Source organism: Lates calcarifer, linkage group LG18 (genome assembly GCF_001640805.2).
Source record: "Lates calcarifer isolate ASB-BC8 linkage group LG18, TLL_Latcal_v3, whole genome shotgun sequence".
In the NCBI taxonomy this organism is placed as follows: Eukaryota; Metazoa; Chordata; class Actinopteri; family Centropomidae; genus Lates; species Lates calcarifer.
Window position 1 is genome coordinate 655,525 of NC_066850.1, and position 25,874 is coordinate 681,398.

The 25,874-nt window shown below is 41.6% G+C and overlaps 1 protein-coding gene across 1 annotated transcript in view; it reads left to right on the forward strand.

Moving 5' to 3' along the window:
- The first annotated feature begins 204 nt into the window (after positions 1–204).
- eps8a (epidermal growth factor receptor pathway substrate 8a) overlaps positions 205–25,874 on the forward strand; it is a 31,527-nt gene continuing 5,857 nt past the window's right edge. The window contains 21 exon segments of the mRNA XM_018674891.2: positions 205–456; positions 12,561–12,645; positions 14,261–14,328; positions 15,780–15,847; positions 16,522–16,683; positions 16,762–16,911; positions 17,544–17,626; positions 17,723–17,859; positions 18,288–18,361; positions 18,705–18,831; positions 19,391–19,479; positions 19,571–19,645; positions 19,731–19,879; positions 20,034–20,223; positions 20,313–20,443; positions 21,694–21,805; positions 21,941–22,081; positions 23,405–23,663; positions 23,809–23,992; positions 24,075–24,156; positions 24,158–24,208. Coding sequence (XP_018530407.2) covers positions 12,581–12,645; positions 14,261–14,328; positions 15,780–15,847; positions 16,522–16,683; positions 16,762–16,911; positions 17,544–17,626; positions 17,723–17,859; positions 18,288–18,361; positions 18,705–18,831; positions 19,391–19,479; positions 19,571–19,645; positions 19,731–19,879; positions 20,034–20,223; positions 20,313–20,443; positions 21,694–21,805; positions 21,941–22,081; positions 23,405–23,663; positions 23,809–23,992; positions 24,075–24,156; positions 24,158–24,208 — 2,397 coding nt within the window. The 5' untranslated portion in view covers positions 205–456; positions 12,561–12,580.

The following is a 25,874-nucleotide window of genomic DNA, read 5'->3' on the forward strand; positions in this document are numbered from 1 at the left end:
CAATACAGAAGAAGGAGAGGAAGAAAAAGAGGAAGAGGAAGAAACAACAGAAGAAGAAGAGGAGGAGGAGGAGGAGGAGGAGGAGGAGGAGGACCTTCCTCGTGTATCTTGGATACAGATGGGTGTGTCCTCTGGAGGCAGCTGTTGCTGCTCCGCCTGTCAGTCAGCGCTCAGGGCTCCTCCCTCCCTCGGTCTCCGGGCAGGTTGCTGCTGCTGCTGCTTCTCGATTCAAAGTCAAGTGTAGTTTAATCCGAGTCACATCTCTGGAGCGGAGCCGCTAAAAACACTGCTCCTCTCCCCGAAACACAGCTCAGTTTGTCGGATATAAAGTGTCCGGAGGAGGCGGTGAAAACCTGGAGGATTAACGTGTTTTTATTTTGTAGTTTTTATTTCTTCTCTGTGCCATGTTTTTGTAACGCCACGCGGATTATTAGTGGATGAAGCCCACACCTGCAGGTAAGACTGTTTTAATGATTTCCAACAGAGCACTTCACATTCCTCCTCCTCCACCCAGCTCCACCCGGAGACCGTTTCTGTCCGTTCACATGAACCGAAGCTCGTGTTAAAATGATCTTTATTTAGGCTGAAATAAATATATATTCTGGTTTTATCGGCTTGTTCGTGGTAACGTTCATAGAAAATGTAAATGCAAACCGAGGCAACTTGATCTGCCCTCTTGCTCTGTGGAGGGAAAGGTAGCCCTGCGGTGTTGTAAGCGGAGAACACAAACACCAGACTCCATTGGGAATTTTAGATTAAATAAGGCTGTAGCTATTTACAGGCAGGTATACACGAGTTTACCACATGTAACGTAGTGTCAGTGCTACATCGTTAATTCGGCATACCTGTATAACACCTCAAATGTGTTATATAAATGTAAGTTTAACTTTTATCACCACTTATCGTGTTATTTCTTGTGTGTTCTTAAAAGAAATTTACGTTGCATTGCGCTGGGCGACGCCGAGTTGTGTGAACCAGGACCAAGCCTTTCTAAACAGTTTATTTAAAAATAATCGCCTTATATTAGATCATATTTATGCCGAAATCATTAACAGCTTCAAACACAGCTCACAACAGACCCTTTGACCGTGTAATCCTGTGTTTATACTCTCTGATACGCTAACTCACCTTAAATCGTCAGAATTTTAAATGGGATTTGGCACACTGTGTTCATGGGGGACAAAAATGAAGGTTAAGGGCAGCTCCACGCTCCGCATAGTGACCCACAGTTTGTCAGTGAAAGGAAAACACATGAATTTATCAAATATAAAGACAAAAACAAGCTAACCCGAGCCGAGCCAGGCTAACGCCGCCGTACAGGTGTGTGAGGCGGCCCCGTCAACAGGCGGTGTGTCCCCGGCTGTGTGTCCGGGGGCTGCCCGGTGTGTCGGAGCCCTTTTGTTTGGCTTGGCCTGAATGGAGCCCGGTTGCCAGGGATGACAGAGATAGCACGGCTCCGTATTGTTCCAGCCGGGGTTAACGGAAGGTCTCGGCGGTTTCATTTAATCTCTTTTTGTCCTTTGAAAACAACCGGCTCCTGTTATCTTTGACTTTAGCTGACATTACGGACATGACCGGTTGAAGCTAGCAGCAGAGTCTCACCTGGTTTCAGCGGGAAAAAACACATTCATTTACATTCAGAGAGAGATGGACAGTTTGTTCCTGAGAGGCCGGTGTAAACGGTTAACACGATAATAAGCTGCAGCTCATTAGTTTCCCTCCTGTGACCTCTCCAGGTAATTGGTGTTATGAGTCCAGGTCCCAGGTGAGATCACCTGGTCACTCCACAGATGATGAAGCCTCAGTCTGTAATCTGCTCTTCACCTTCCAGGCTTTTAGCCTCAGTTTTTAAATGTTGGCTGATATTTCTGAACTTTGAAACACTGAGTCGTTTTAATGAATCCTCCTCTAAGACTGGATCACTGAACAGAGCCCGGGGGATCAGGAAGCTCTGGACCAGATCCTCTGTTTACAGTGACTGTTGATGCTTCCTGTTGGAAAGTTAAAGACGACCACAGGAGACTGAAAACCGACAGCAGAGACACAACATTACAGAAAAGAGACTTAAAATCAGCACAGGAACTGTTTGTTCTGCGTCTGTGAGTCGGGGTCTTTTCATTTGTCTGTGCTGTGGGGCCCCGCTGGCTCTTGATCCGTCCCTGCCTGCAGATATGAAACATGAGACGTACAGTAAATAAGATTTTACCTGGTCTCTGCATCTTTGACCCAAACACACGTCTTCAGGTCGTGACCTCTGAGTTCAGGCTGGTTGTTGTTATTTTTTTTGTCCACGTCCATCTCTGAAACCCTGCTGACTTCAGCCGCCATCTTTGTTTGGGTCACAGAGATGACGATTCAGTCCACTGGTTTTAACTCTGCTGCTGGGATCGTTGACCCTCCTCTGTACCTGTACTCAGGTGTTTTATCTGGAGGGTGATGTCAGCTCACTGTTAGCTGTTTTATCTGGAGGTCAAAGGTCGTCAGCCTCTTAGAAAACCACATCTGCTGATGCTGAACACTTGAAGGACCTTTGAGCGTGTTGTGTAATCTTTGCTGTTTTTCTGAAGCTTTGTCCCACTTTCTGAGAGCTTCCTGTTAGTGGAGGATTAAAGTCCACAGCTGGTCCTGGATCTGTTTTCTGTGGGGACTCTGGTCTTCGTGGGAAACGTCCGTCCAGCTGTTGAGGACTCGGACTATTTCTGGATGTTTCCCAGAGTCTCTGCTCGTTTTATTTTTAGCAGAGGAAACGATCAGATTCTGGTCCTGAAAGTCCTGGTTTTACAGGTTTTAATCTGACTTTACTCTGTGATTGATTCTGGATTAAACCTGAGTTTATTCTCAGGCTGATCAATAACTGTAGCTGATGATCAGTTTATTGATTTATTGATCTGTCGTGTTTTGTTTTTTTTTCATCTTTTTATCCATTAAATCTAAGAAACAAACACTCAGACTGTGAGTGTTACCTGGCGTCTTCCGGGAGATCCTGCTGTTTGTGTGTGTGTGTGTGTGTGTGTGTGTGTGTGTGTGTGTGTGTGATGTCTGTTACCGTGACGACAGGGTGATGTAACCGTACCTGCCAGGTGTTGCCGTGATCTGATGGAGAGGAGAGTCCCCGTGTTGAATTATGGGACAGAAACAGGAAACTGGAGCTGATGAGTTTGAACAGGAGTCGAGTTTCACACTAAACAAGAAACAGCTGAGAGGCAGAGGATCAATCAGTCAATCAATCAATCAATCAATCAGTCAGAGTTTATTTGCATCTTTCATGCAGGTTAATGCAGGTCAGAGTCAGAGATGATGAGACGAAGAAATAAAAAGATGAATCTGATCAAATGAAACAGAAACAGTAGAAATAAAACAGGAGAATAAATCAATAAGAAGTTAATAAATAAATAATAAAGTCTGAGTAAAGTTTGTGTTTAAAGTTGAGTTTCTCTCAGATCAACATGTTTTTACTAATTTACTATTTAATTTAATTTAGTTTAGTTTTTGTTTTCTTATTTTTCCTGTTGGTTTGAATCAGTCTCAGTCTGTTTCATCACTGTGAACTGTTTCTGTGCTGCTATAGAAACAGAATTTGATTGATGATTGATTGATTGATGATTGATTGATTGATGTGATCTGAAGTCATCTGGACTGTTTGACCTTTGACCTTTAGAGATCATGTGACCTCATGAAAAGCAGCAGGTTCAGAGTTTTAATTTATCGTTTTAATGAAGCAGAGCAAACTGTTAATCCTGTGTGTGTGTGTGTGTGTGTGTGTGTGTGTGTGTGTGTGTGTGTGTGTGTGTGTGGTTTTCTTTCTCTCAGTTTGTGTTTTGTTGCTGGTTCAGTTGCTCAGTGTCGAACAGAAACTCTGGAGATAAAACTGAAGCTTCAGTGACGAGCTGCTCTGTGTCAGAGGTCACAGGTCACAGGTCACAGGTCAGAGAACAAGACCACCTTCATGTTTTATAGTTTTCATCTTCTCTGTTCTCTGAGGCCTGAAGGATTCATGTGGTCTCTGCAGGAGGAAACTGGTTTCATGGTTCATCCTGGTTCTGGTCTCTTAGACTTACTGGACTGTTTTATGAAGTGAACATGTCCAATCCATCAGATCCACAGAGTCCTGATCCACAGAGTCCTGATCCACAGAGTCCTGATCCACAGAGTCCTGATCAGCTGCTCCCAGATCAGTTTTATTATTTAATGAATGTGATAAAGATCCTTTAAGACTCATCATGTTTATGACGTGATCATAAACTCTGAGTTTGATTCTTGTTTAATCTCAAATATCTCAGATAAAATATTTAGTTTTAGGATTTAACACATCATCTCACAGATAACGTTTCACATTTATGATCAGAAGTTGTGATGAGATTAAAGTTGTAATTTAAAGGATTGAATCAAAACTCTGCAGCGAAGAAGTTGTGGTTATTTAAAAAACCAAGTCAAGGTTTTATTTGGAGGAAAAGTCCGAATATAATTAGTCTCAGAGAAAAGAGACAGTTCACTGAAAGTAAAAACAAACACATTCATTAAAACCAAAACTAAACTCAAGAATTCATCTACGTCCTTTCATTTATTTAGAATTTGTCCTAAAACCAGATCAGGACAAAGACCAGAGTCCAGCAGCAGATAAACTCCTGATCCTGTTGATAACTGATGATCTGATCAATACTGAGCTCAGTGTTTTCTTAGAGTTACAGAGCGAGGCTCAGTGAGTCTCAGGTTCATTAAATCTGGATTAAATCAGATTATTAAAGGCTTCATGTGGAGGATTAACAATAATTCACTGTGATTTCTGACCTGAGTTCAGTTTGTTTTACTGCAGTTACTGAACCAGGAAATGAAACGTAGAATAAAAGGAAAATGTAAATGAATCAATAGAATTCAGTTAAAATCCAGATGAAAAGTTTTGTTGTAAACACATGATGTTCAGACTGTGGAGCTTTAAGTCCTGTCAGTCTCTAAGCCCCGCCCCCTGCTCCTCAGCCCCTCCCCCACCTGTTCCTAACGAGTCATTAATTAGAGGCTTAGACTCGTCAGTGAACAACAACAAGCTGCTGTAGTAAATCCAGGACCTGCAGAGACCTGGATCCTCAGTAATCTGTCACACACGAGCCTCAGATCCTCGTCAGTCTGTGGAGTCAGAGCAGGTTCGATACTGAAGAGAACGATTCACCTGTGGACGACACGGACAGGTAGGATCTGTTCACACCTGTTTACTCTGAATATTCCTCAGCTTTAAAAAGTCTTTCAGGTTTGATCTGTGAAGCAGGAAGAAGAGAAAGAGACAAACAGTCACATGTAAAAACATCGACTGTAGGATAGAAAACAATCTGTGACAAAAAACAAAAATAAGATTATTATTATTATTAAGACAGAGCTGCATCGTGTGAACACACAATGTAAATAAATATGTTAAAATAAAAAGACCATTTCCACCTCAATGTTAATTATTATTGATGCAGTTATAATATTAAAATCTACATTTTCTGCTTCAGTCGTTTGGTTTCTCGTGGTTTTTATTGACCCTGATAAATTTCTAAAATACAAAAATCAGACGTGGACGTTTTTATCGTCCGCCATCTTTGATCAGGACGGAGACGTTCAGAACGAGTCAAGTCAAGTCAAGTCAAATTTATTTATATAGCGCAATTCACAACAGAATTATCTGTTGAAATGAATATAAAACTGAATCAGACGCAGGACAAAGTAAAAACATCAGAGACAGAAAAATAAAGTCTGATCACAGTGGTTTGATCTGGTCTCAGGTCTCAGATCTCAGGTCTCAGGTCTCGAGGTCTGAGGCAGGATCCCCCTCAGAGGATTTAGTCCAGTTTCAGGATGCAGGGTTTAACCTGATGTAGCTCTGGATGAAACCAGTTTCAGCTTCCTGTCGTCTTCCGTGTTTTTATATTTGCTGTGGGTCTGAGCGGAGACCTGGAACCAGCTGTTGAGCCTCTTTTAGCTCCTGGTTTTGGTTTTGTGACACATTTCCTGTCTGGTTCAGTCTTTTCAGAATAAAAGCCTCAGTCAGAGAGCAGCATTTAGCTGAGGAGACGGAGGAGAAACACTGGACTCAGGTGTTAATCTGTAACTGATGGAAACTGAACATTTCCTGTTCTTCACATTAAAAGCTTCACCAGTGAACCAGTGGGAGGCTTTTATTTTGAAGCGGCTGTGAATGCAATAAAACAGGTGAAGATGTGGATCAGTTTCTCTTTATCTGGTCTGTGGATCTGTTTTTATTAATTTAAAATAAAATAAAAATAAAAATGAGAGTTTTGTTTTTCAGCCCTGAGTAATGTCTGCAGGCCTGTAGCCTGAGAGGAAAAACTCAGGGTAAAGAAAAGTCTGGAAACCATTCACCATCCACTCCCTGCTGATTGTTCAGCTTATTCTCTCAGGTGGCAACAAGACAATGTTCAGAGAGAGGAACAAACTGAAGCGAACAAAGTGAGGTCATGGATGTGTTCACCTGTTCATACACCTGCAGAGAGGTGTGGTCAGTGTGGGCGGAGTCGAGTGACGGCAGCTGGTCGTTGTTAGTTCTTTTTAGTTTAGTTGATGTGAGTCAGAGAAGAAACTGTGATTCTCTCCTCAGTCTCAGTGACAGCAGATGTTTCAGGACCTGACCTGGAAAATGGAGTTAATCATAGGAAAAAGGCTAAAACGGTTCCTGATGCTCGCTTCACTCCCAAAGAGCACATCAACTCCCAAGTCGAAAAACTTCAGAGGACGTTTTTCTGCTTTAAATGAGCCGAGGGAACGTTTCCACCGCTGAGGGTTAAACTCTCTAACCAGAGACTGGAGCGATCATCTCCTCCTCCTCTGCTTTAATACATAAGAGTCTAAACACGGGGAAACTGTTAGCCTAGCTTAGCATAAAGACTGAAAACTGGGAGAAACTGTTAGCATAGCTTAGCATAAAGACTGAAAACTGGGAGAAACTGTTAGCATAGCTTAGCATAAAGACTGAAAACTGGGAGAAACTGTTAGCCTAGCTTAGCATAAAAGCTGTAAACAGGGGGAAACTGTTAGCCTAGCTTAACATGAGGACTGAAAACTGGGAAAATCTTTACAATCTGTCATAACTTAAAAACACACACAATAAAAGCAGCACAACTTACAAAACCAATAAAATAATATTGGTACATAAAACTATAAACATTAAACCAACAACCAAAATATTCTTCTGAGTTCAGTCTGCAGCTCCTCTCTCTGTCTGTCACTTTTTTCAGTGTGATTGAATCTTCTGTCTGTTCTGGTGAACCTCCGGTCAGAGGTGGTTAGATCTCTGCTTGCTCCTGTACATTTGTTGTTTAATCAGATAATTCCTGGTTTTCCTGGAAACAGTGACTCTGGATTATTTTTGATCTCTGTTTAGATTTCTGTCTAAAAAAGTTTCTCTGCTGTCAGTCTGATATTCTGTGACTCTCCAGCTTCTCCTGTTTTAACGCCTCATACAGTAAAATACATTTAGCTTTAGCTGCTGAACGACAGGTGTATGATTGTTTTCCCTCCCTCTGCTTCTCCAGTTAATTTACATGATGGTCACTGTGTTTAAATCTTCCCCCGTTCGTCACTCACAGGAATTAAAGGGGCCCTCAGCAGTGTCAGGATTATTATGGATTATTATTAGCCTTCTTTAATCTGCAGCCTCTTTATGACTGACAGGCTGAAACAGTGTGGATGAAACAGCGTTTGTAGTTTTCAGGCTGAGCTCAGGTCAGATTGTGAACATGTGTTGCTGAGTCCAGTGTCAGAGCTGCAGGATTAGAGTCAATAACCAGAGTCGATGGATTAAACACAGCCAGAGGTGATGAAACTCTGTCTGTAATCTGGATTAATCAAACTCAGCAGCTGTAATAGACCTCATGACACTTTCCAGTGGAGACGTGACGTTATCAGCAATAAACCAGTTTGGTTACTAATCCTGTTTCCCCTCATACAGGGAGATGAAGGGGGGAACTGTTAGCCTAGCTTAGCATAAAGACTGTAAACAGGGGAAAGTGTTAGCCTAGCTTAGCATAAAGACTGTAAACAGGGGAAAGTGTTAGCCTAGCTTAGCATAAAGACCAGAAGACTTTTATTTTATCTTAGCACAAACACTGGAAATACCATTTAACTACTTTTACAGTTCTCTAGTTCTCAATTTTTTTATTTGAAATCAACAAAACTAAACTTGATATTTTATGTTTTTGTTATATTCTTTTGCAGATTATTGAATATATTATAATCCATTCAGTTTCTTAAAATGACCTTAACTCTTAAAAACCAGTGGAAACTTTCCATCGTTGCAGTTTTTATGTTTCTGTTAGTTGGTGTCTTTAGTCTAGTAGTTGTAGTTGTTTGTATTTGCTTTTTATTTTGAGATTAACAGTAGATGAACAGACTCAGCAGCAGCAGGAGGATCATCTCTGTACAGTAGAGTTGATTCAGTATGTAGGTTACAGATAAATGAGAATCAGCTCCCTGCAGAGCAGCGTGGCCTCCATCAAAGGACAATTAATCAATCCACACTCAGCAGAGGCTGCTCTCATTCTCTCACACTCATTATCACTGCTCACACATTTCATACGATCATTAAACCAAAACCAGAACAGAGGTCTCCACACGGTCCTCCCAGGTCTGCTGCAGGTTCCTGCTACACATGTACAGCAGAGGAGGAACAGTGTGGCCTATATGTGTTTTAAACTGTGAAATGTTGTGTTGGGTTGAGGTTGGACCTGCAGAACAAACTGAGGAGGAGGAGGATTAACACAGAGGCCGAGCTGCAGAAAACACAATCAGACACACAAAACACAAGCAAATTAAAGAGAACATCGTCATCAGTCACAACACAACCAAACAGACGAACGTGCTGCAGGGAGCACAGACGGCAGCAGAGGTGTTTCCAGGAGACACTGAAAACTTCTCTGGGTTTTGGTTGTGTTTAGTCGTCGAACTGATGAAGATGTTTTCTTTAATTTGCTTGTGTTTTGTGTGTTTGCCTGTGTTTTCTCAAACTGCAGTGAGTTGAGCTCTCAGCCTCCGTACTTTAGTGCCACGTCAAGAAAAGTCAGAATATTAGAAGTTTCAGATTAACATCAGAATCCAGAAGTTTGTAAAGAGGTAATTCTGTATTTAATCTGAGATCATTTAATCAAAAAATATCACTCACTGTACTGGCCTTTAGTTTAACCTGATTAAAGACGTAAATGATTTTACTCTGAGATTAAATTCATAAATAAACTTTTGAAATAAAAGAATAAAAGTTATTCTAGGATTAAAGTCAGACTGCAGATTTTTTTACATTTGATTTCTCTCTGAGAAAAATCACGAGAATTATTCAAAGTTATTTTGGGATTTAAATCAGGACAGTGTGAGAAAATAATATTTACAAAATTCACAGAATTCTAACTTTTAAGTCTGAATTAAAGACTCTGACTTTACCTGGAGTTTAAATTCATTAATTGGAGATTATAGTCATATTTTTGGATTATCTGTCTGTTCCAGGATGGAGATAATCGTTATTTCAGAAAATAATTTTTAGTAAATTCTTAAGTTTTTCTGCCTTTTCCAGACTCTGGCGTCTTCATATGTTGAATGGTGAATGTGTCCTTTATTCAGGAGGAGGAAGGTGGGGATTAGATTTGTGTGTGTGTGTGTGTGTGTGTGTGTTGTAAATCTTCTTACCAATCCTCTTTACTTTCCTCTGTCAGACACTGACTCTGCTGCTTTGAGACGACATTTTAAACCCACTGTAAACTTTATTTTAACAGCTCGTCTGTGTGAAACATTAATCTGAACAGTGTGATGTTCAGGTGTTCAGGTGTCGTGATGTACCTGTGGAGAATCAATCCCTCCCCCCTGTTTTAGTTTGAAAACTCCAGGGTTGTGTTTTATTGGATGGACAGTAGCTGTAATTTACAGATGTCCCCTGAACGTTTCACAGACAGACTGAAGTTATTAACTTCAAACTTTCTGCAGAGTCAGAGCTGACCTTCACAGCTCAGGTCTGTGGTTAGCGTGCTGCTAACGTTAGCCTCAGGTTTACAGACGCTGTGATCCTGCTCAGTCTGAGACCATGAACACAGCGCAGCGACTCAGGATCGATCTGATTCTAGTCAACTCTACTGATTCTGACCGTTTACTGAGTGACGGAGGTCAAAGGTCAGGTCCTCTTCAGTGACTCATTAACCGTGTGTTTGAGCAGCAGTTAGACTTTAACAGTTTTATTTAGTCTCACATCAAACAGAGCAGAAACACTGAGCTGACTGTTGTTACTCTGATTAGATAAAACACACACTAATGATTAATGAACCAGGAAGTGGAGGTTTCAGGTGAGCTGGACACACCTGCACATTATTTAATAATTATTTCACCTGGAGGAAATAAATACAAACTCAGTTTGTTTTTTTATTGACTTTTATTGAATGTTTACCGTCACCACACCTTCTGCTTTTTAATGTCAGGTCAGTGTTTGTATATGCTGAGGTCACATGGTTCTTACCTGGTCAGGTGGGCGTGTCTCTGTCCAGCCACAATCATTGGTCTTTATATGCAGGTGTGACGTGTTGGTTATTTGACTGGAGGGAGCAGCAGCTACGACCCAGTTATACAAACAGTCAGAGTCATTTTTAAAAGAAAATACTTCAGTGGCACAGGAAGAAAAGTTCAGATTAATTTCACTTTAATCTCAGATTATTAATTTAAAGTCAGAGTCAGGATCATCAGAGTTTTGACATTATTGGTCAATTTTTTGAGAATAATTTTATGAAAGTGGTTGTCTGGATTTTAAAATCAGATCAAAGACATAATTCTGTGTTTAATCTGAGATCATTTAAAATATCACCTCAATTTGACCCAATAATCTGAACTCAGAGTTCTTTGGCCTTTAGTTTAACTGATTAAAGAATCAGAGTTATTCTAGGATTAAAATCAGACTCACAGATAATCTGAAATTAAAGAGGAGAATTTGAGTTGCAGCGTTTCTCTCAGATGTTTCACAGACTGAATCATTTCCTCAGTTTGCTCCTGGTTAAACCAGCGTCGGTGTGTTTGTGTGAACTGACCTGAACAGGAAGTGTTGGCTGAGTCGACTCCACCTCCTCTTCACCTCCGTCAGATATTAAACTTCAGCCTCAGTCAACAGCAGCTCGCCGTGTTTAAACACTGATCTGCAGTCTGCCGCTCGCCTCGCCTCGCCACAGATGGTGGAGGGTCTGCGTCACCTTGGAAACGCCTCACAGCCCGCCTCGCCTCGGCTTGTCACGCAAAAAAAACCGCACAGTCAGGCTGTTTGGCGTTGTCATGGCAACTTAAGGGTTCTCTGAGCTGCAGTTCCAGGTTCAGATTAAAGATGGCCGCTCTGCTGAAGCTTCACTGAAGGTGGAGGTTGTGTGTGTGGAGGATGAACTTCATGTTTCCTCACCCTGATCTGTTCTGGTGTCTGAGGCTGATGCGTTGACTTCCTGTTAATGTGGAGACTTTTATTTTGGTGAGATTCTGGTGTCCACTGTGGAGCTGAACATTCAGAGCTCTGAGAGGTGTGTGAAGAGAGAACAGAGTCTCCTCCCCGGACAAACAGAGATAAAACATCTGACCTTTGACCTGTGTGTCACTGTGTGTGTTCACTGTTTCTATAAATACTCAGACTATAAAAATGCAGGTTTATTTCCTGAGCTGCGGGGGGGCGTTAATGAATGTGATTGGTCGACAAAAGGCTGCAGACAGTTAAGGTGGAGCTGTTGTTCTGACGGGGAGGATGGATGCTGTGTGGAGCAGCTGGTGCAGGATGATAACGGAGGACGATCAGACGTGTTGAAAGGTCGAGTTCCTCTTTGAGCAGCTGATGATTTACCTGCTGCTAAAAATATAAACTGATTGACTGTGAGACGTTTACGAGGACGTGCTTGTGTTGGTTGTTATAACCTGCAGCTGTCCGCAGGCTGTGATTGGTCCAGACACCAGGTGTTCCACTGACACGTCCTCAGCTCTGAATCAGATGAACCGTCAGAGAGTTGAAATGTTCCTGCAGGTTTTTTACACCTGAGATCCAGGAACAGGTCTGCACAGATCCTGGGCTGTTTCTCCCCCGAGTGTCGCCTCGCAGGCCGTCACATATCACTGCGGTGTTGTTGTTGTCATGGTTACCGAGTCCAAAATGGAGCGCGGGCCGAATAAAACACGGAGTCCTGGGAAAAGTAATCAGACGTGTCGGCACTGTACATACAGCAGCTGCTCGTGAATCAGCTCCCAGACTCTTTTGTGTGGAGCTGGTTTTAATTTGACTTTCCCCGTCGCTGCTCCACAGGAAGGTTTTAATGATTTGTTAATGAGACGGGATGAACTTTGTTCTGATTGGACTCTCTGAGGACCAGCTCCAGGTCCTGGACTGAAAACTGGAGTCAGGATATTTACACTGGATTCACAAAGTATTCACACCCTTGGCTTTATATTTAAATGGATATTAAAGTTAATTTCCCATCATTCTCTCCTTCAGGTGTATGTGCAGAGCTGTGATCAGACGTTGATAACTGATCCTGTGTCAGTGTTTGTCAGTGTAATGACTCTGATGTGTTTGTTTCCAGACGTTCCACTGTGAAGCAGGATGAACGGATATGAAACTCCAGCTCTGGCCTCGGGCATCTTCGGCTCCTACAGTTCACACATCAAGTCAGTGTCTGCATCACTTTGCATCTCACATTAAACTCTGAACCCTCTCTTATATATATAGTAAGAAAAATAAAAAATAAAACAGAATAAGAGTCATGTTGAAGACCACAAATTAAGGTTTCATCTGTAATGTTGTTTTGTGCGTTTCAAAGGGATTTAACTCTTTAAAAACACTATAATCCTGCAGAAACACTTTCTACAATGAAACCTGTCTGTGTTTCTGTTCAATCTGATAAACCTGTTAAAATGTTTTTAGTTTGTAGCTGAACATATTTCAGAGCGTTAACAAAAAACTCTAAATAATAAAAATAATAAAACATCTCACATTCATGTTTTAGGGAAAAATCATCAACCTGTTAAAATGTTGTTAAAAAAATTGAAAGTAAAGTGTCTTTAATGGGTTTTATTTTTCAAATTAAAGGTTTTTGTGCTTTAATTAAAGGTGTTTTAAGGGATTATTACAGTTCCATGTTGATGTCTGACTCAGGTGTAAAACTACACCTGAGTCAGTTTCTAAGAAAACCTGCCGTTAATTTTTAATGGAAACTGAAACTTAAGAAGCTTCATGTCGTCGCTCCAGGTTTTCATTTATAGTCAGAGGAGGATCCACGGGGGGGGGGGGCAAATAAATATATTTAATGTGGGTCTGGGTTGTCGGGTCGGGTCCAGGACTCATGAGATCCAGATCACGTCGGTCCTGATCCGGTGACCCGGTGAAACCTGATCTCCCTCCTCTCTCGTACTAATTGATCCACTTATTTAATCGGCTGACAATCAGGTCAGTGGACCAGAGAGGATCCAGGACCTGATCCAGGACCTGATCCAGACACTGGTCAATGACCCACAAAGAGTTTTAATCTGGTTCAACTTCAGCTTTGAGTTGAAGGAAAGAAAACGTTGTTACTACTGCTGCTCATGAATGTGTGGCTTCATTAAAATAAAGAATCATAAACGTCTGATTCACTCTCGTTCATTATTCATGTCGTCATCAGTCTGAATAAAGAAGTGTGAATGTGTGAAAATATCGAGTGTCTGCTCAGACGACGGCCTGCTGTCACTTCACATGTCGCTTTAACAGGAAACATCCTGTCCTCGTGTTCAGAGGCCGACGAATGACAACAAACAGGAAGTCACAGAAACACTGAAATAAAAACTGGATCATTCAGACAGAGAGAGGAGCTGAAAACAGTCAGCAACTGTTCAGACATTTAGAGCTGCAAATATCAGTTAAACACGTTAACAATCAATAGTCGGTTAATCAAGAGCAGAAAAAGAAAAAAACAATATTACACAACAAACGTCTTTTTCTCAGTTCAGGTTTCATTAATGAAGGTTGGAAAAAAACACGTACTTTTACGAGAGCTCTGTAAACTTCTGCGAAATCTTGAGAAACTTTCTTGAGAGCTTGAAAAAGTATTTCAGTTTTTTTCCCTTTATGTCCCCTCCTGGCCTCCGTACATTAAAACATTAGACGTTAGCAGCTCATTAGTTATTTTATCTAATACTCTGAATCTCTCCACAGTGAACTTCCAGATACTGATCCACTGTCCACAGGAGCTGGAGTAAATGAAATATCTGTGGACGTACTAACACTGTGTTTCTCTCTCTGTTGAAGTGGCCATGACTCTCAGTCTCCTGAGCCTCCTAAACATAAAGCCAAGTCCAGTGCCAAAGCTCTGTACGGTGAGTTCACGTCTGGTTTCTCTGATGTTAAAGAAGAAACTGTTAGAAACTGTCCTCACTGATCCGCTGTGTCTCCTTCATCCACATGAACAGGATCAGATGAGATTTATTTCCTTCGATCGTCGTCTAAACATAAAAAGAAAAGTCGGAGTGAGACGAGTGTGTGTCTGTGTGTGTTTGAACAAACTGGGTCTTTATTTGATGTTTGGACGTCAGGTTAACATCTCAGCTTCATTATAAATAAAGTTTCAACAGTCCTGAGTCTGAGCTCAGTCTTTATTTAAACCTTATGGTAACTGACAGGAAGTAATGTCCAGTCCTACCAAAATAAGACCCAGTTTTCTTTAAAGTTTGACCCGTGTGTGGTAAAGTTTGTGTGTGTGTGAATACATAATATATAATATTTGTCTTTCTGCTGATTCTCTAACGACTGTTAGTGCTGGACAGTTAATTTAAAACAAACTGAAGCTGCAGGTTCATTAATTTTATCTCAAACTAATCCTCTAAAACATTAAATGAACTAAATAAATACAACTAAGTAATAATGAGTGGATCTGATCACGTAGGTCACTTTAATGTTTCCTCGGACAAATGGAATCGCAGCTTCTTTTCACAGAGTCTCAGTAAGTTCAAATAAACCCTGTCTGTGTCCAAACAAACCGTTTTATCCTGTCGACTGAAAACTGCCCCGCCCACACCCGTCTGCCCCGCCCACACCTGCCCCTCCCGATGAACTGCCCCCAGAAACTGAAACCCCTGACGTCTCATTTAAAGTCAAACTGAAACTAAACTTCATGTGTTCTTCCAGCTCCTGTGTCAGATATTTACATTTATATACACAACATTTAACACATGTACACTGATCTGTTCAGGTGGATGCTACCTGTCATTGTGTAGATAAAGTTCACCTGTTGATTATGAGTTGAACTGACGACAAATTTTACCTGAAAATGTCTGAATCAGTTTAGACATGAAGAGGTTTGTTGTTATTGTTCCTACAACAGCAAAAAGAAAAAAAACCAGCAAAAAAGAAAGTTAAAGTTTCTCTTTTTCAATAAGAAAACAGTATTAAACAGATTTAACGTTGGATTCTGCAGGAACAGATGAGTTTTGTTGCTTCAGTTGGACTTTATATAATTTTGAATTTAAGTTTCACAGAATCTCTTTTCTGTCGACTTAAATTTGTTTTCCAGCTGGTTTCATGTGAGTGTTTTGTATTTCTCTGTGAAATGTAAATGTAAAGTTTGTCAGTCCCTCCAGGAAACAACACAAGTCTGATTGAATCAATTATCAGTAAATAATTTTCACCATCAAACCTTCACCTGATCTGAACCTTCGATGGTTGAGAAGATTCGACAGGTTCCTGCTGGGACTCTGGTGCGTTTGTCTTTTAATGAAACCTTCAGTGTTTGTGATGAAGAGTTAATTCTCTGCTCCTCATTCTTCATCAGAACAAAGAAAACATTACACCAAAAACAGCATCAACAGCCTGACGGACACGTCACAGTATCATGTGGAGGTGAGACGATAAATTCTGCAGTGTATTTAACTGAAGAGTTGAACATGATTCACCTGGTTTATTATTATTATTTGTCTTCTGCTGTGGCTCAAATTTCTGTGACTAGAAAGATGAAACTTGGCCCAATAACTCGTGATCCAATGTAACATGAGCCAGAAGGTGGCGCTGTAATCAGAGTTGATTCTTGAAAGGCCACGCCCCTCACACCGAAGACCATGAAAGTCTGCTGTGGTTGATTTTTTTGCTAATTAGCATACTGTTAAAAAAAACGAATAGAACTTCTTCAACACCATGTCAGGTCGGCCAAAAAACATGGCTGCAGTCGACCAAGACGTTTTCACAAAAGGCCGGGCTCAGGGAATATCGACCATGATTTGGAGTAGGTCTACCAAAGCATTTTGACCTCCACCTGTAGGGGGCGATACAAATGCCTCAAACTGGGAGGATCTCAGTCTTTAAACAGAATTAAACTTTGCCTGAAACCTGCTCATTGCTTGGTTGCGACTTTAATCTAATAAAGGGTTAGAACCCGCCAACTGCTGTTTACACCCATATTTCAGTATTAATCGTCCTGTAACTTTGATTTTAAGACAAGAAAACTGGATTCACGTGGAAAATAACGCAGAGCGGCTGGTTCTCTGGTCTTTATTCAACTGTTTTTTCCTGACGTTCAGCACCTGACCACGTTCGTGTTGGACCGTAAAGACGGGATGATCACGGTGGACGACGGGATCAGACGTCTCCGCCTGCTGGACGCTAAAGGGAAAGTCTGGACTCAGGAGATGTTGCTGCAGGTGGAGGAGAAGACTGTCAGCCTCATCGACCAGGAGACCAAGGTGAGACTTACCTGAGGGTTCAGGTTTAACCAGGTGCTGATGAGCGAATTTCTCTTTGACGTCATTTGTTTTTTTCAGAACGAGTTGGAGAATTTCCCCGTCGGGACGATCCAGCACTGCCAGGCCGTGATGAACGCCTGCAGCTACGACTCCATCCTGGCTCTGGTGTGTAAAGAGTCGGGTCAGACTAAACCAGACCTCCACCTGTTCCAGTGTGACGACATCAAGGTAGACCGCCTCTGATTGGTTCTTTTACGTGATAAGATTCAATAAGATAAAATGACCTTAAAGCAGAACAGCTGATTAAATGTTGACTCCAGTTATCACAGGTTTGTTAACATCAAACACAGTTTACCTCTTACTTGGCCTATAAATATTTGACAGACATTTTATTAAGAGTGAGAAACATCACTTGCGTTATTGTGACTTTCAGTGGTGGAAGAAGTAATCAGATACTTTACATGAGTAAAAGTACCACACACTTACACAAACACACTAACAGATGGAGGCAGTCGTATTCCAGCAGCTCCTGGTTAAATCCCTGTTTTTGTCAATGGAGTCTGGTAGTGAATATCTTTGGGTTTGACTGATTTAGAATTTATAGACCAAACTATTAACAGGTTAATGACAACAATCATTTGTTGTGGTCCCACTTTAGATTTAATGTAAATAGTAAAGGACCCAGTATAGAGCCCTGTGGTACACCACCGCTGACAACATTAGAAAAGAGATTACAGCTCTTCTGGAACATTTCTGAAACAGAAACCTGTGTTTGATTCAGATAAATGAAGCTGCAGGTGTCTCAGATTTCATGTCTGAAAATGGTTTTAACACGTTTTTGTGTGTTGACTTCTCGTCAGGCGAATCTGATCCACGCAGACATAGAAAGTGCCATCATCGATGCCAAAGGAGGCAAAGTGAAGAAAAGACCTGAGACTCTGAAGTAAGAACTGATCCTCAGACCCTGTAAACGTTTTATTAAACACTGGGTATCATGCTGACAGCTGATTGGCTAATCTGCCTGCCCACCTGTCTGCAGGATGATCCTGAAGAGTGACGGGATCATCCCCCCTCCCCCTCCTGCTCCAGCTCCCGAACCCCCGGCACCGTCAGACCAGGTGGACGTGAAGAGCCGAGCGGCCGCCTGGTCGGCCTGGACCAATGAGCAGCAGGACTGTGAGTGATGTCACTACACAGGAAACAATCCAAAATAAACAGCAGGGATTGATGTTAAACTTGGATTAAAGTGGCAACAGACGACTTTCTCCTCTGTTGTTTCCATCTGGTTTTAATGTTTAAATATGATTTTTAAACGGATGACGAGGCAGACGCACTTTATCTGTGTTGTGAATCGAGCTTTTGAACCAGTCTAACCGACACTGGTGTCATTCGTTTGTTAAATTCTCTGGTTTGAGATGTCAGGATTTACTTTTTCTGACATTTTGTTGGAGAAACATTTAATTGATTAATTGAGCAAATGACCTAAACCTGAATGTTTACCTTTAACCTTTAATCCAGCTGTTTGTCTGAACTCTTATTAAACTCACTGAGCTGGATGTTAAATCTGTAGTAAACCCTCAGATGTGATTGGTTGTTTGTGTCAGATGAGAGGCAGCGACAGATCTCGGAGGACGACGGGCCAGTGGAGATGACGGCGGCCAGAGTGGACAGAGACGTGGTGAGTTTGCTGCCGGCTGATCTGAGAGCAGCTGGTCGAGCTGAGGTCGTTCAGGTTCACGGGACAATAGATCAAAGATTTAAGCTGATTGAAGAAGGTTGTTTTATTTCAGTGTAATCTGTTTGGAATCTGCTTACATAAAGGAAAACACGACAGCCGAGGCAGAACTGATCTCTGCTCTGTTAGTTTAGGTTTAATCATTAAAGTCAGTGAATCAGTGCTGAACAAATGTCACGAAGGACGAAGCTGAAGGTGAAATGAAGCATTTAAACCTCTGAGGAAAAGGTTTATCATTTCTGTTTTTATCACAGGTTGTTAGAAACTTTTTTTAAAATTTTTGCAGCAAATCCTGAACCACATCCTGGACGACATCGAGTTCTTCGTCACCAAACTTCAGAAGGCAGCCGAGGCTTTTAACGAGCTCTCCAGGAGGAAGAAGTCCAAGAAAGGGAAGAAGAAAGGTCCAGGAGGTGAGGGCGGATTTTGCTGCAGTGAATCTTTTGTGTTTGTATTTCCTGCATCCAAATCTACAACCACGTACAGCCTAAAACCTTCACACACTGAAGGATCAGACCGATGATAACAAACAGGTGTAATGTACAGGTGGATACTCAGTGTTTCTGTTGATCCTTAAAAAGTCTTAAAAGGCATTAAATTCATTAATCTTAGGCTTTAAAAAGTCTGAAAAAATCATGGGAGGTAGGATTTTATTTATTTTTGACATTGTGTTTTTGAAACGTATTTTAAAAAATTAAGAACAGTTCACTGAAGCCTCTTATAAGTCAAATGAGGGACTAGGAGACCTGCTCTGTGAAATGTTTCAATAAAAAGCCCAGCAGATGTTCTGTGAATATAAACTGCCTCGTAGTGGATGTTTAGGAAGCGTACATGAACACAATATGAAGAACCACCGTATTCACTCACCTCACATCGTTTTTCACCTGGATGAAGTTTACACAGAATTTTTTTGAGCGTCAAACACAAAGTTTTTCTTCATGTGTGATGAGTGTTTCCTCCTCCGTCCACCAGAGGGCGTCCTGACTCTGCGCTCCAAACCTCCTGGTGAGGACGAGTTCGTCGACTGTCTGCAGAAGTTCAAACACGCCTTCAACCAGCTGGTACGAGCGTCTCCAGCACCTGTTTACAGATGTGTTTATTATTTATGTTCCTACCTGTGTGACGAGGTGTGTTTCCTGATCTGATCTGCAGGGGAAACTGAGGGACCACATCCAGAACCCCAGCGCCGTGGATCTGGTTCACTTCCTCTTCACTCCTCTCAGGATGGTGAGACACAGCTCTCTGTAATAACACACAGGACTTTAAAGTATAAATCAGCCTCTGCATGCACAGGTATCCGTGTCGTCCTCAGGTGATCCAGGCGTCGGGCAGCGTGGATCTGGCTCGCAGCGTCGTGGTTCCTCTGTTGACCAGAGAGGCCATCGACTTCCTCCACTCCTCAGGGACAGCAGAGGAGAGACACCTGTGGGTCGCCCTGGGAGACGGGTGGACCAAATGCAGGTGAGACAACGAGACGTCAAACAGAACGAACAAATATTCAGAAAAGAAAAGAGACAAACTCAACACAATAAGAAACAAAGAGAAGAAGAAAAACGGAACCAGCTGATGCTGATGCAGGGCTGGACTACAGAAATCACGTGTATTATGTCTCCAGGTTGGAGTGGCCGAAGGATCATTACTTCCCTCCCTGTCCGCTGAGGTTTCGTGACGGCTGGGAGCCTCCGGCGCTGCTGACGGCGACGACGGCTCCGAGTCGAGAGCAGGAGCTGACTCATCTGGCCGAGAGTCTCGCCAACGCCGAGATCCAGAGACAAGAGGAGGTGAAGCTCAGACTGGCCCAGGAGGTCAGGGTCCAGGTTCACCTCTGCACCACCAGGCGTTAGCTGAGTGTGTAGACGTTTTGTTGACTGTTGTGTTTGTGTTTGTGTTGCAGTCGGCGGTGCAGAGGTTCCCTCCTGCAGACGGGTACGCCTTCTCCAACACCTCCTACAAACGCATGCAGATCCTGGATCAGGACACGGCCATGGCTGCTTTTAAACACGCCGTCAGCCGCCATGTAGACCGGTAACTCCAAGGTCACGACTCGACGCCCTGGAGAACTGGTCCCACTTTACTGTCCACTGTAGCTACAGAGGATCAAACATGACTTATTCATCTAATAATAAGTACAGACATACTGCACAAACAAAGGCTGAAATAAATATACCAGAATAAACAATATCTAAATAAATTCTATCATTACTTTTTCTGTATTTAATCATCTTTTCATTTATTTTGGTCTTAAATATAGAGCATAAATTAAGTAATATTTACTTATGTATAATAATAATAACTCAAAAGCATGAAATTAAGTCACATTATGTCAAACTAAATTACAATTAAGAAAGGTAATTGACAGTTTACTTTGTAGAAAAAAGGACAGAAGTTAATTTTAATTTTATAAGCAACTTGATACCAAATTATGACTTTTAAATTATGACTTAGTTTTTTTAATCCAAAAATCAAGTCAAGAAAAAAAGTTTTTATAAGTTCATTACATAGGATTTTTAACATTTCTGTACTTGTCTTAAATAATAAATAAGAGAATATTTACTTATTCATTCATGTATTTATTTCAGTCTTTATTCACATTATTGAGTTGAATGAGGCATGCTTCATCTTCCATAAAACTCTTCCTTCAAACTTTGTAATTCCTGTTTTAAACTTTACCATCTTTTATTTGCTATAGTCTCTCTATTCTGGGTTTTATTCTCTGGTGATTTTGGTTCTTTTTCTTTTTCTGATCCAAACTAAAACTGAATTTCTTTGAACGTCTCCTCTGACTCTCTTTCTCTTGTTGTTAAATTTCTCATCTGAAGTCTTTAAAAACTGAATTTTCCTCCCTGAATTAAATCATCTTCAGATTCTATTTTCCAGTTTCAGTATCTGATATAAAGTTGGGACTCTTCTCCACGGCTGAAACAGCAGTTAATGTTCGAGTAGCTCCCGTTCATCCCACTTTTATTTTAGTCTTTAGTTGATCATAAATTATTATAAATTTATGTTTCCCTGTTACATGGATCTGTTCACTGAGTGTGTGCTTTTTGTTTAATGTGTGTTGTTTTTATTTGTTTGTGTTTGTAAATAAAGGTTCAGTTTTTGTTGACAGAGTAAGGTGTCTACATTATCATGGAGGAAAAACAATAAATTTAGCTGTTGAAGTAAAACTATTTTCCTAATTTAATAATTGAGTTAAACTGATAAATAATTTTCCTCCATGATACCTGCTGCACTTTGTGTTTCCTCTGTAATCAGTCCTGTTTATATATTTTCAGAAGTTTTGATGCCGACACCAGAGGCCAACCAAAAATGTTTGCCAAATCAAAATATGACTTTGTGGCGAGAAACAACACGGAGCTGTCTGTTCTGAAAGACGAGGTTGTTGAGGTAAACAAACTTCTTTAATTCTTAACTTGCAGTTTTAATTAATGGATTTTATATTTTCATGTAAATTAAATCCTAACTTCAGATTCAAACTTGACCTTTACAATCGTCTAATTGTCCCTGACACTTGTCTGCCAGGTTCTGGACGACAGGAAGCAGTGGTGGAAGGTTCGTAACGGCTGCGGGGCGTCGGGCTATGTGCCAAACAACATCCTGGACATCACCAAAGCCTTGGACATCACCGGCCGCGGAGAGCCCATCTACAGCCACACCATACAGGTAGGAGACGTTAGCAGGTCAGGCTAACACTAATGCTAACTGTAGCTCAATGTTTGTTGTTTATTAAACATTTGATTCTTTTCCATGAAATCGTCATCTCATCTCTGCTCGTGTTTTTGTTTCTGATGACTAAAGCTTATGATGCCAAAGAAGGAGTTTGAGTTGTTTAAGGTAGGACAAGGACAGAGTGGTTGTAGTTTGCTGTGGATCTTAAAGAAACAGTCTCACATTTTCCCTCCAGAACCAACAAAGATTGTTCCTTAGAGTGTTTTTCTAGGGTTTCATCAATAAATTTAGTTAAATAATAGATCCAGTGTAGACGATATTATCACAGTAGGTTTTGTAGATCTCCCTGCGGTGAGTTTGTAGTGTTGTGAATCTGACATTGTTTCATCGTCTCATCACCACCATGTTTATGTTTTATGTTCTTTTTTCACGTTGGCAGCAATTACTGGGAGAGTTGAATGAGGTAAAAACAAACACGACTTTAGAAATAAAACTTCACATACCAGGGTGCAATCAAAAAGTTTTGAGACTGTTTGTGAATGTGTGTGGCATGTTGATGCTCACGCAGCACGTGCAAGAAATAAGTCTGAGCGTTAATATTCAGTGTTCGTGCAATCAACATCGGGACCAGTGTTACAGGCGTTTCTGTGACCATTTGCGATGTGCACAGGTGCATCTCTGCCAACAGGCCTAGGACGACCCAACCTTCATGTCCAGGATTATCACTGGTGACAAGCGTTGAGTCTGTTTAAGATCAAACATCAATCTTCACAGTGGAAAAGTTGAGGTCTCCAAGACTGAAGAGGGAGCATCAGGTCAGGAGAGACCAAGAGCAAAGCTGTTGTTTTCTATGACATTCGTTGGGTTGTGCAGCAGGAATTCATCGACTAGATGAGATGCTGAGTTTTACTGCAGCGTTGTGAGGTGCCTGAGGGAGGACATTCAGATCAAAACCTGAAATGTGGTGCGTCATGATGGGTGCTTCATCAATTTTTTTGGCTGCAGCAATCAGCTCATTGCTCCTCATCCGTCCTGTGAGCCGGATTTGGCTCCCTACAACTTCTCCAAAACCCCAAAATGAAATTCAGGCTTTAGGGTTGCCATTTTGACGTTCAGGACTTCCAAGAGGTGTTTCCAAGAGTGGCAGGTGACTCAGTCTCAGAACTTTTTGATTGCACCTCGTTCTTCAGGTTCAGATGGTGTAGTGCAGACTTTTTGGACTCTGAACAGAGAACGAACAGAATCTGTGTGTGTCCCACAGTCTGCTCTGTTCATCAGCACTATCCTCACTCTAAATAAAAACCTGTCCTTTCTCAGAAACAGACGACCAGGACGGATCCCCAGTACGTCCCCAGTAAACCAGCAGCGACTCCAATGCCTCCAGCCCCCACACCACCACCTCCGGCCCCCGCCAGGCTCCCCACACCGCCGCTGCCTCCTCCGGCCGTTGAGCCCGCCAAACCAGCCGCCGCCAGCAGCAGCAACGCGGTCAGCCGCCAGAACAGCAACACGTCCAGCGACAACGGGAGCGTCGCCATGAGAGACCACAGCAGCCAGAAACCTGCACCTGTCAACCGTGAGTCGCCTAACAGCAGAAAAACATGTTTTTATCAAGTCATTTTTTTTTATTTGAGTCTTTACAGTTTATTTTTGTAGTTTTTTCTTGCAATGATTCAGAGACAGATCTGACCTGTTCATGTTCATTGTATTCCTTTCTGCAGGAAGGAAATCCAACATGGAGGAGGTCCAGGATGAGCTGATGCATCGACTGACGTTGGGTCGCAGCGCTCAGAAGAAGTTTCAGGTTCCCTCTCGCAGCAGCAGCCTCCCGTCCAGCAGCATCACCTACGACTCCTCACCTGACGAGGTCAAAGCCTGGTTAGAGGCCAAAGGCTTCAGCCCAGTGTGAGTGAAAAATAAACACCTTCTCTCGTGATACCTGTGATACCTGTCCAGGTGTTTATATATCAGTATTTCCTGTTTGCAGCACCATCACCAGCCTTGGCGTCCTGACCGGAGCTCAGCTGTTTTCCCTCAACAAAGAGGAGCTGAAGACAGTTTGTCCTGACGACTGGAGCTCGAGTCTACAGTCAGGTCACCGTTCAGAAGGCTGCACTGGAGGTGGGTGTCGCCGATCGTACATGACGCTGCCGACAGAAAAAACTTTAAACCTAAACCGATTCTGCAGCTCTGATAATCTTTGTGTTTTCCTCTGGATCTTCAACTTGTTTTCTTGCTTTCATTTGATAAGTTTCTTCATCCTGTGAGGTTTTGTTTGGGGAATTGAATCAAACTGGTTGAACTCTAGAGATAGATTTATGGCTACTGATGAGTTTACAGACAGTTCATTAGCTTTGAGAAATAATTCTGTCTGCGTGTCCATTAGTCCTAAGGAGACTTTCCTGGATTTAAGACCATTTTAAAGAGAGTTTCACACAGTGAGTAGGTTATTGGATATTACTAGATCATGTTTTGTGGATTTAATCTGAGCTTCCAGCTGACTGATTCATCAGACAAACATGACTAACAGCAAACAGATGAGCTCAAACAAACATTTTTTATCAAAAGCAGAATAACAACGTCTGAACCCTGAGAATCACTAAATCGTGTCCTCGGATTCTTTCCTTTATTACTTTAAATTCTAATCACGGTCATTTCGCAAAGTTCATCTTCACAAGGAAGGAAAGCATAAAATGTTTATAAGAACATGCAAATGAACACCAAATTAGAGGAGATGTCAGGACCAATATATTTTGATAATAATTGTCCCACTTTAAAATCTAGATTGATAGATAGTCAGATAATTTTATTGAATAATTAACAGATGTGTGGTTTAATCGAACTCTGTGCTAGCAGTCTTCTTATCTGTAGTATAGTGAAAGAGAAAACATGGTCTTTATCATTAAAATACAGTCATTCTGACAGGAATAAATATCCTTAAAAACTGCATTTGACATCAGTGGATTGCAACTTAACCACAACCATCGAGTGCAGCTACCACTTTGAATTTTACTTTAATTGTAATGTGGAGCAGTCTTCCTTAAACTGAGTGTATTACCTCAGAGGTTTAGACTAGTTTGACACCTGCTGGACTCAGAGACCTATATTAGAGTTTGTTATCTCGTCTCTGTTTGCTGCACAGTGTTTGTGTTTCGAAGCTGTAGGTCTGTTCAGGGTCTTCTCTGTCTTAAAGATTTCTATCCCCCAACTCTGGCAAGGTCTGGTGTGTGGTGTCTATTTCCACCTGCAGGTTTTCTTCTGACCCTCCTTTGATCTTCTGATTCTGTTACCACATTCATTAAGGTATCGTGATCACATTAAGATGTTCACGGCTTCGTTCTGTTGGCCAGATTTCTCAAACATCATCTCATTACCAGATACATTTTCTTAAGGGTTTTATTTCTCAAAAAACTAAAACTAAGATGCTTCAGATTCCCTCAAAACAGAGATCTGGACTTGAATCATAAATTTGAAACTCGACTTGATGAAAGCAAAAAAAGACCAATGACTTGTGACTTCACTTGGACTTGATTTGGGACTTCTTGACTAAGGACTTTGTTGTGGGGACAAACAACTTGTGATTTGTAGGTTTTGACTCAGAGCTTAACTTAATGTTCAGGTGACGTTATATTTTCAGAATCTGGCCGTCAGAACGAGGCTCCAGTCGTTTCATGTTTAGCAGCATTTTAAGGTAGCGCCAGTATTTGTCTTCCTGCTGTGGCTGATCAGTACAGTAAATCCTCCTTAAACTTCCTGAATGAACCAGCTCCAGAGCGTTCCGCTTCCT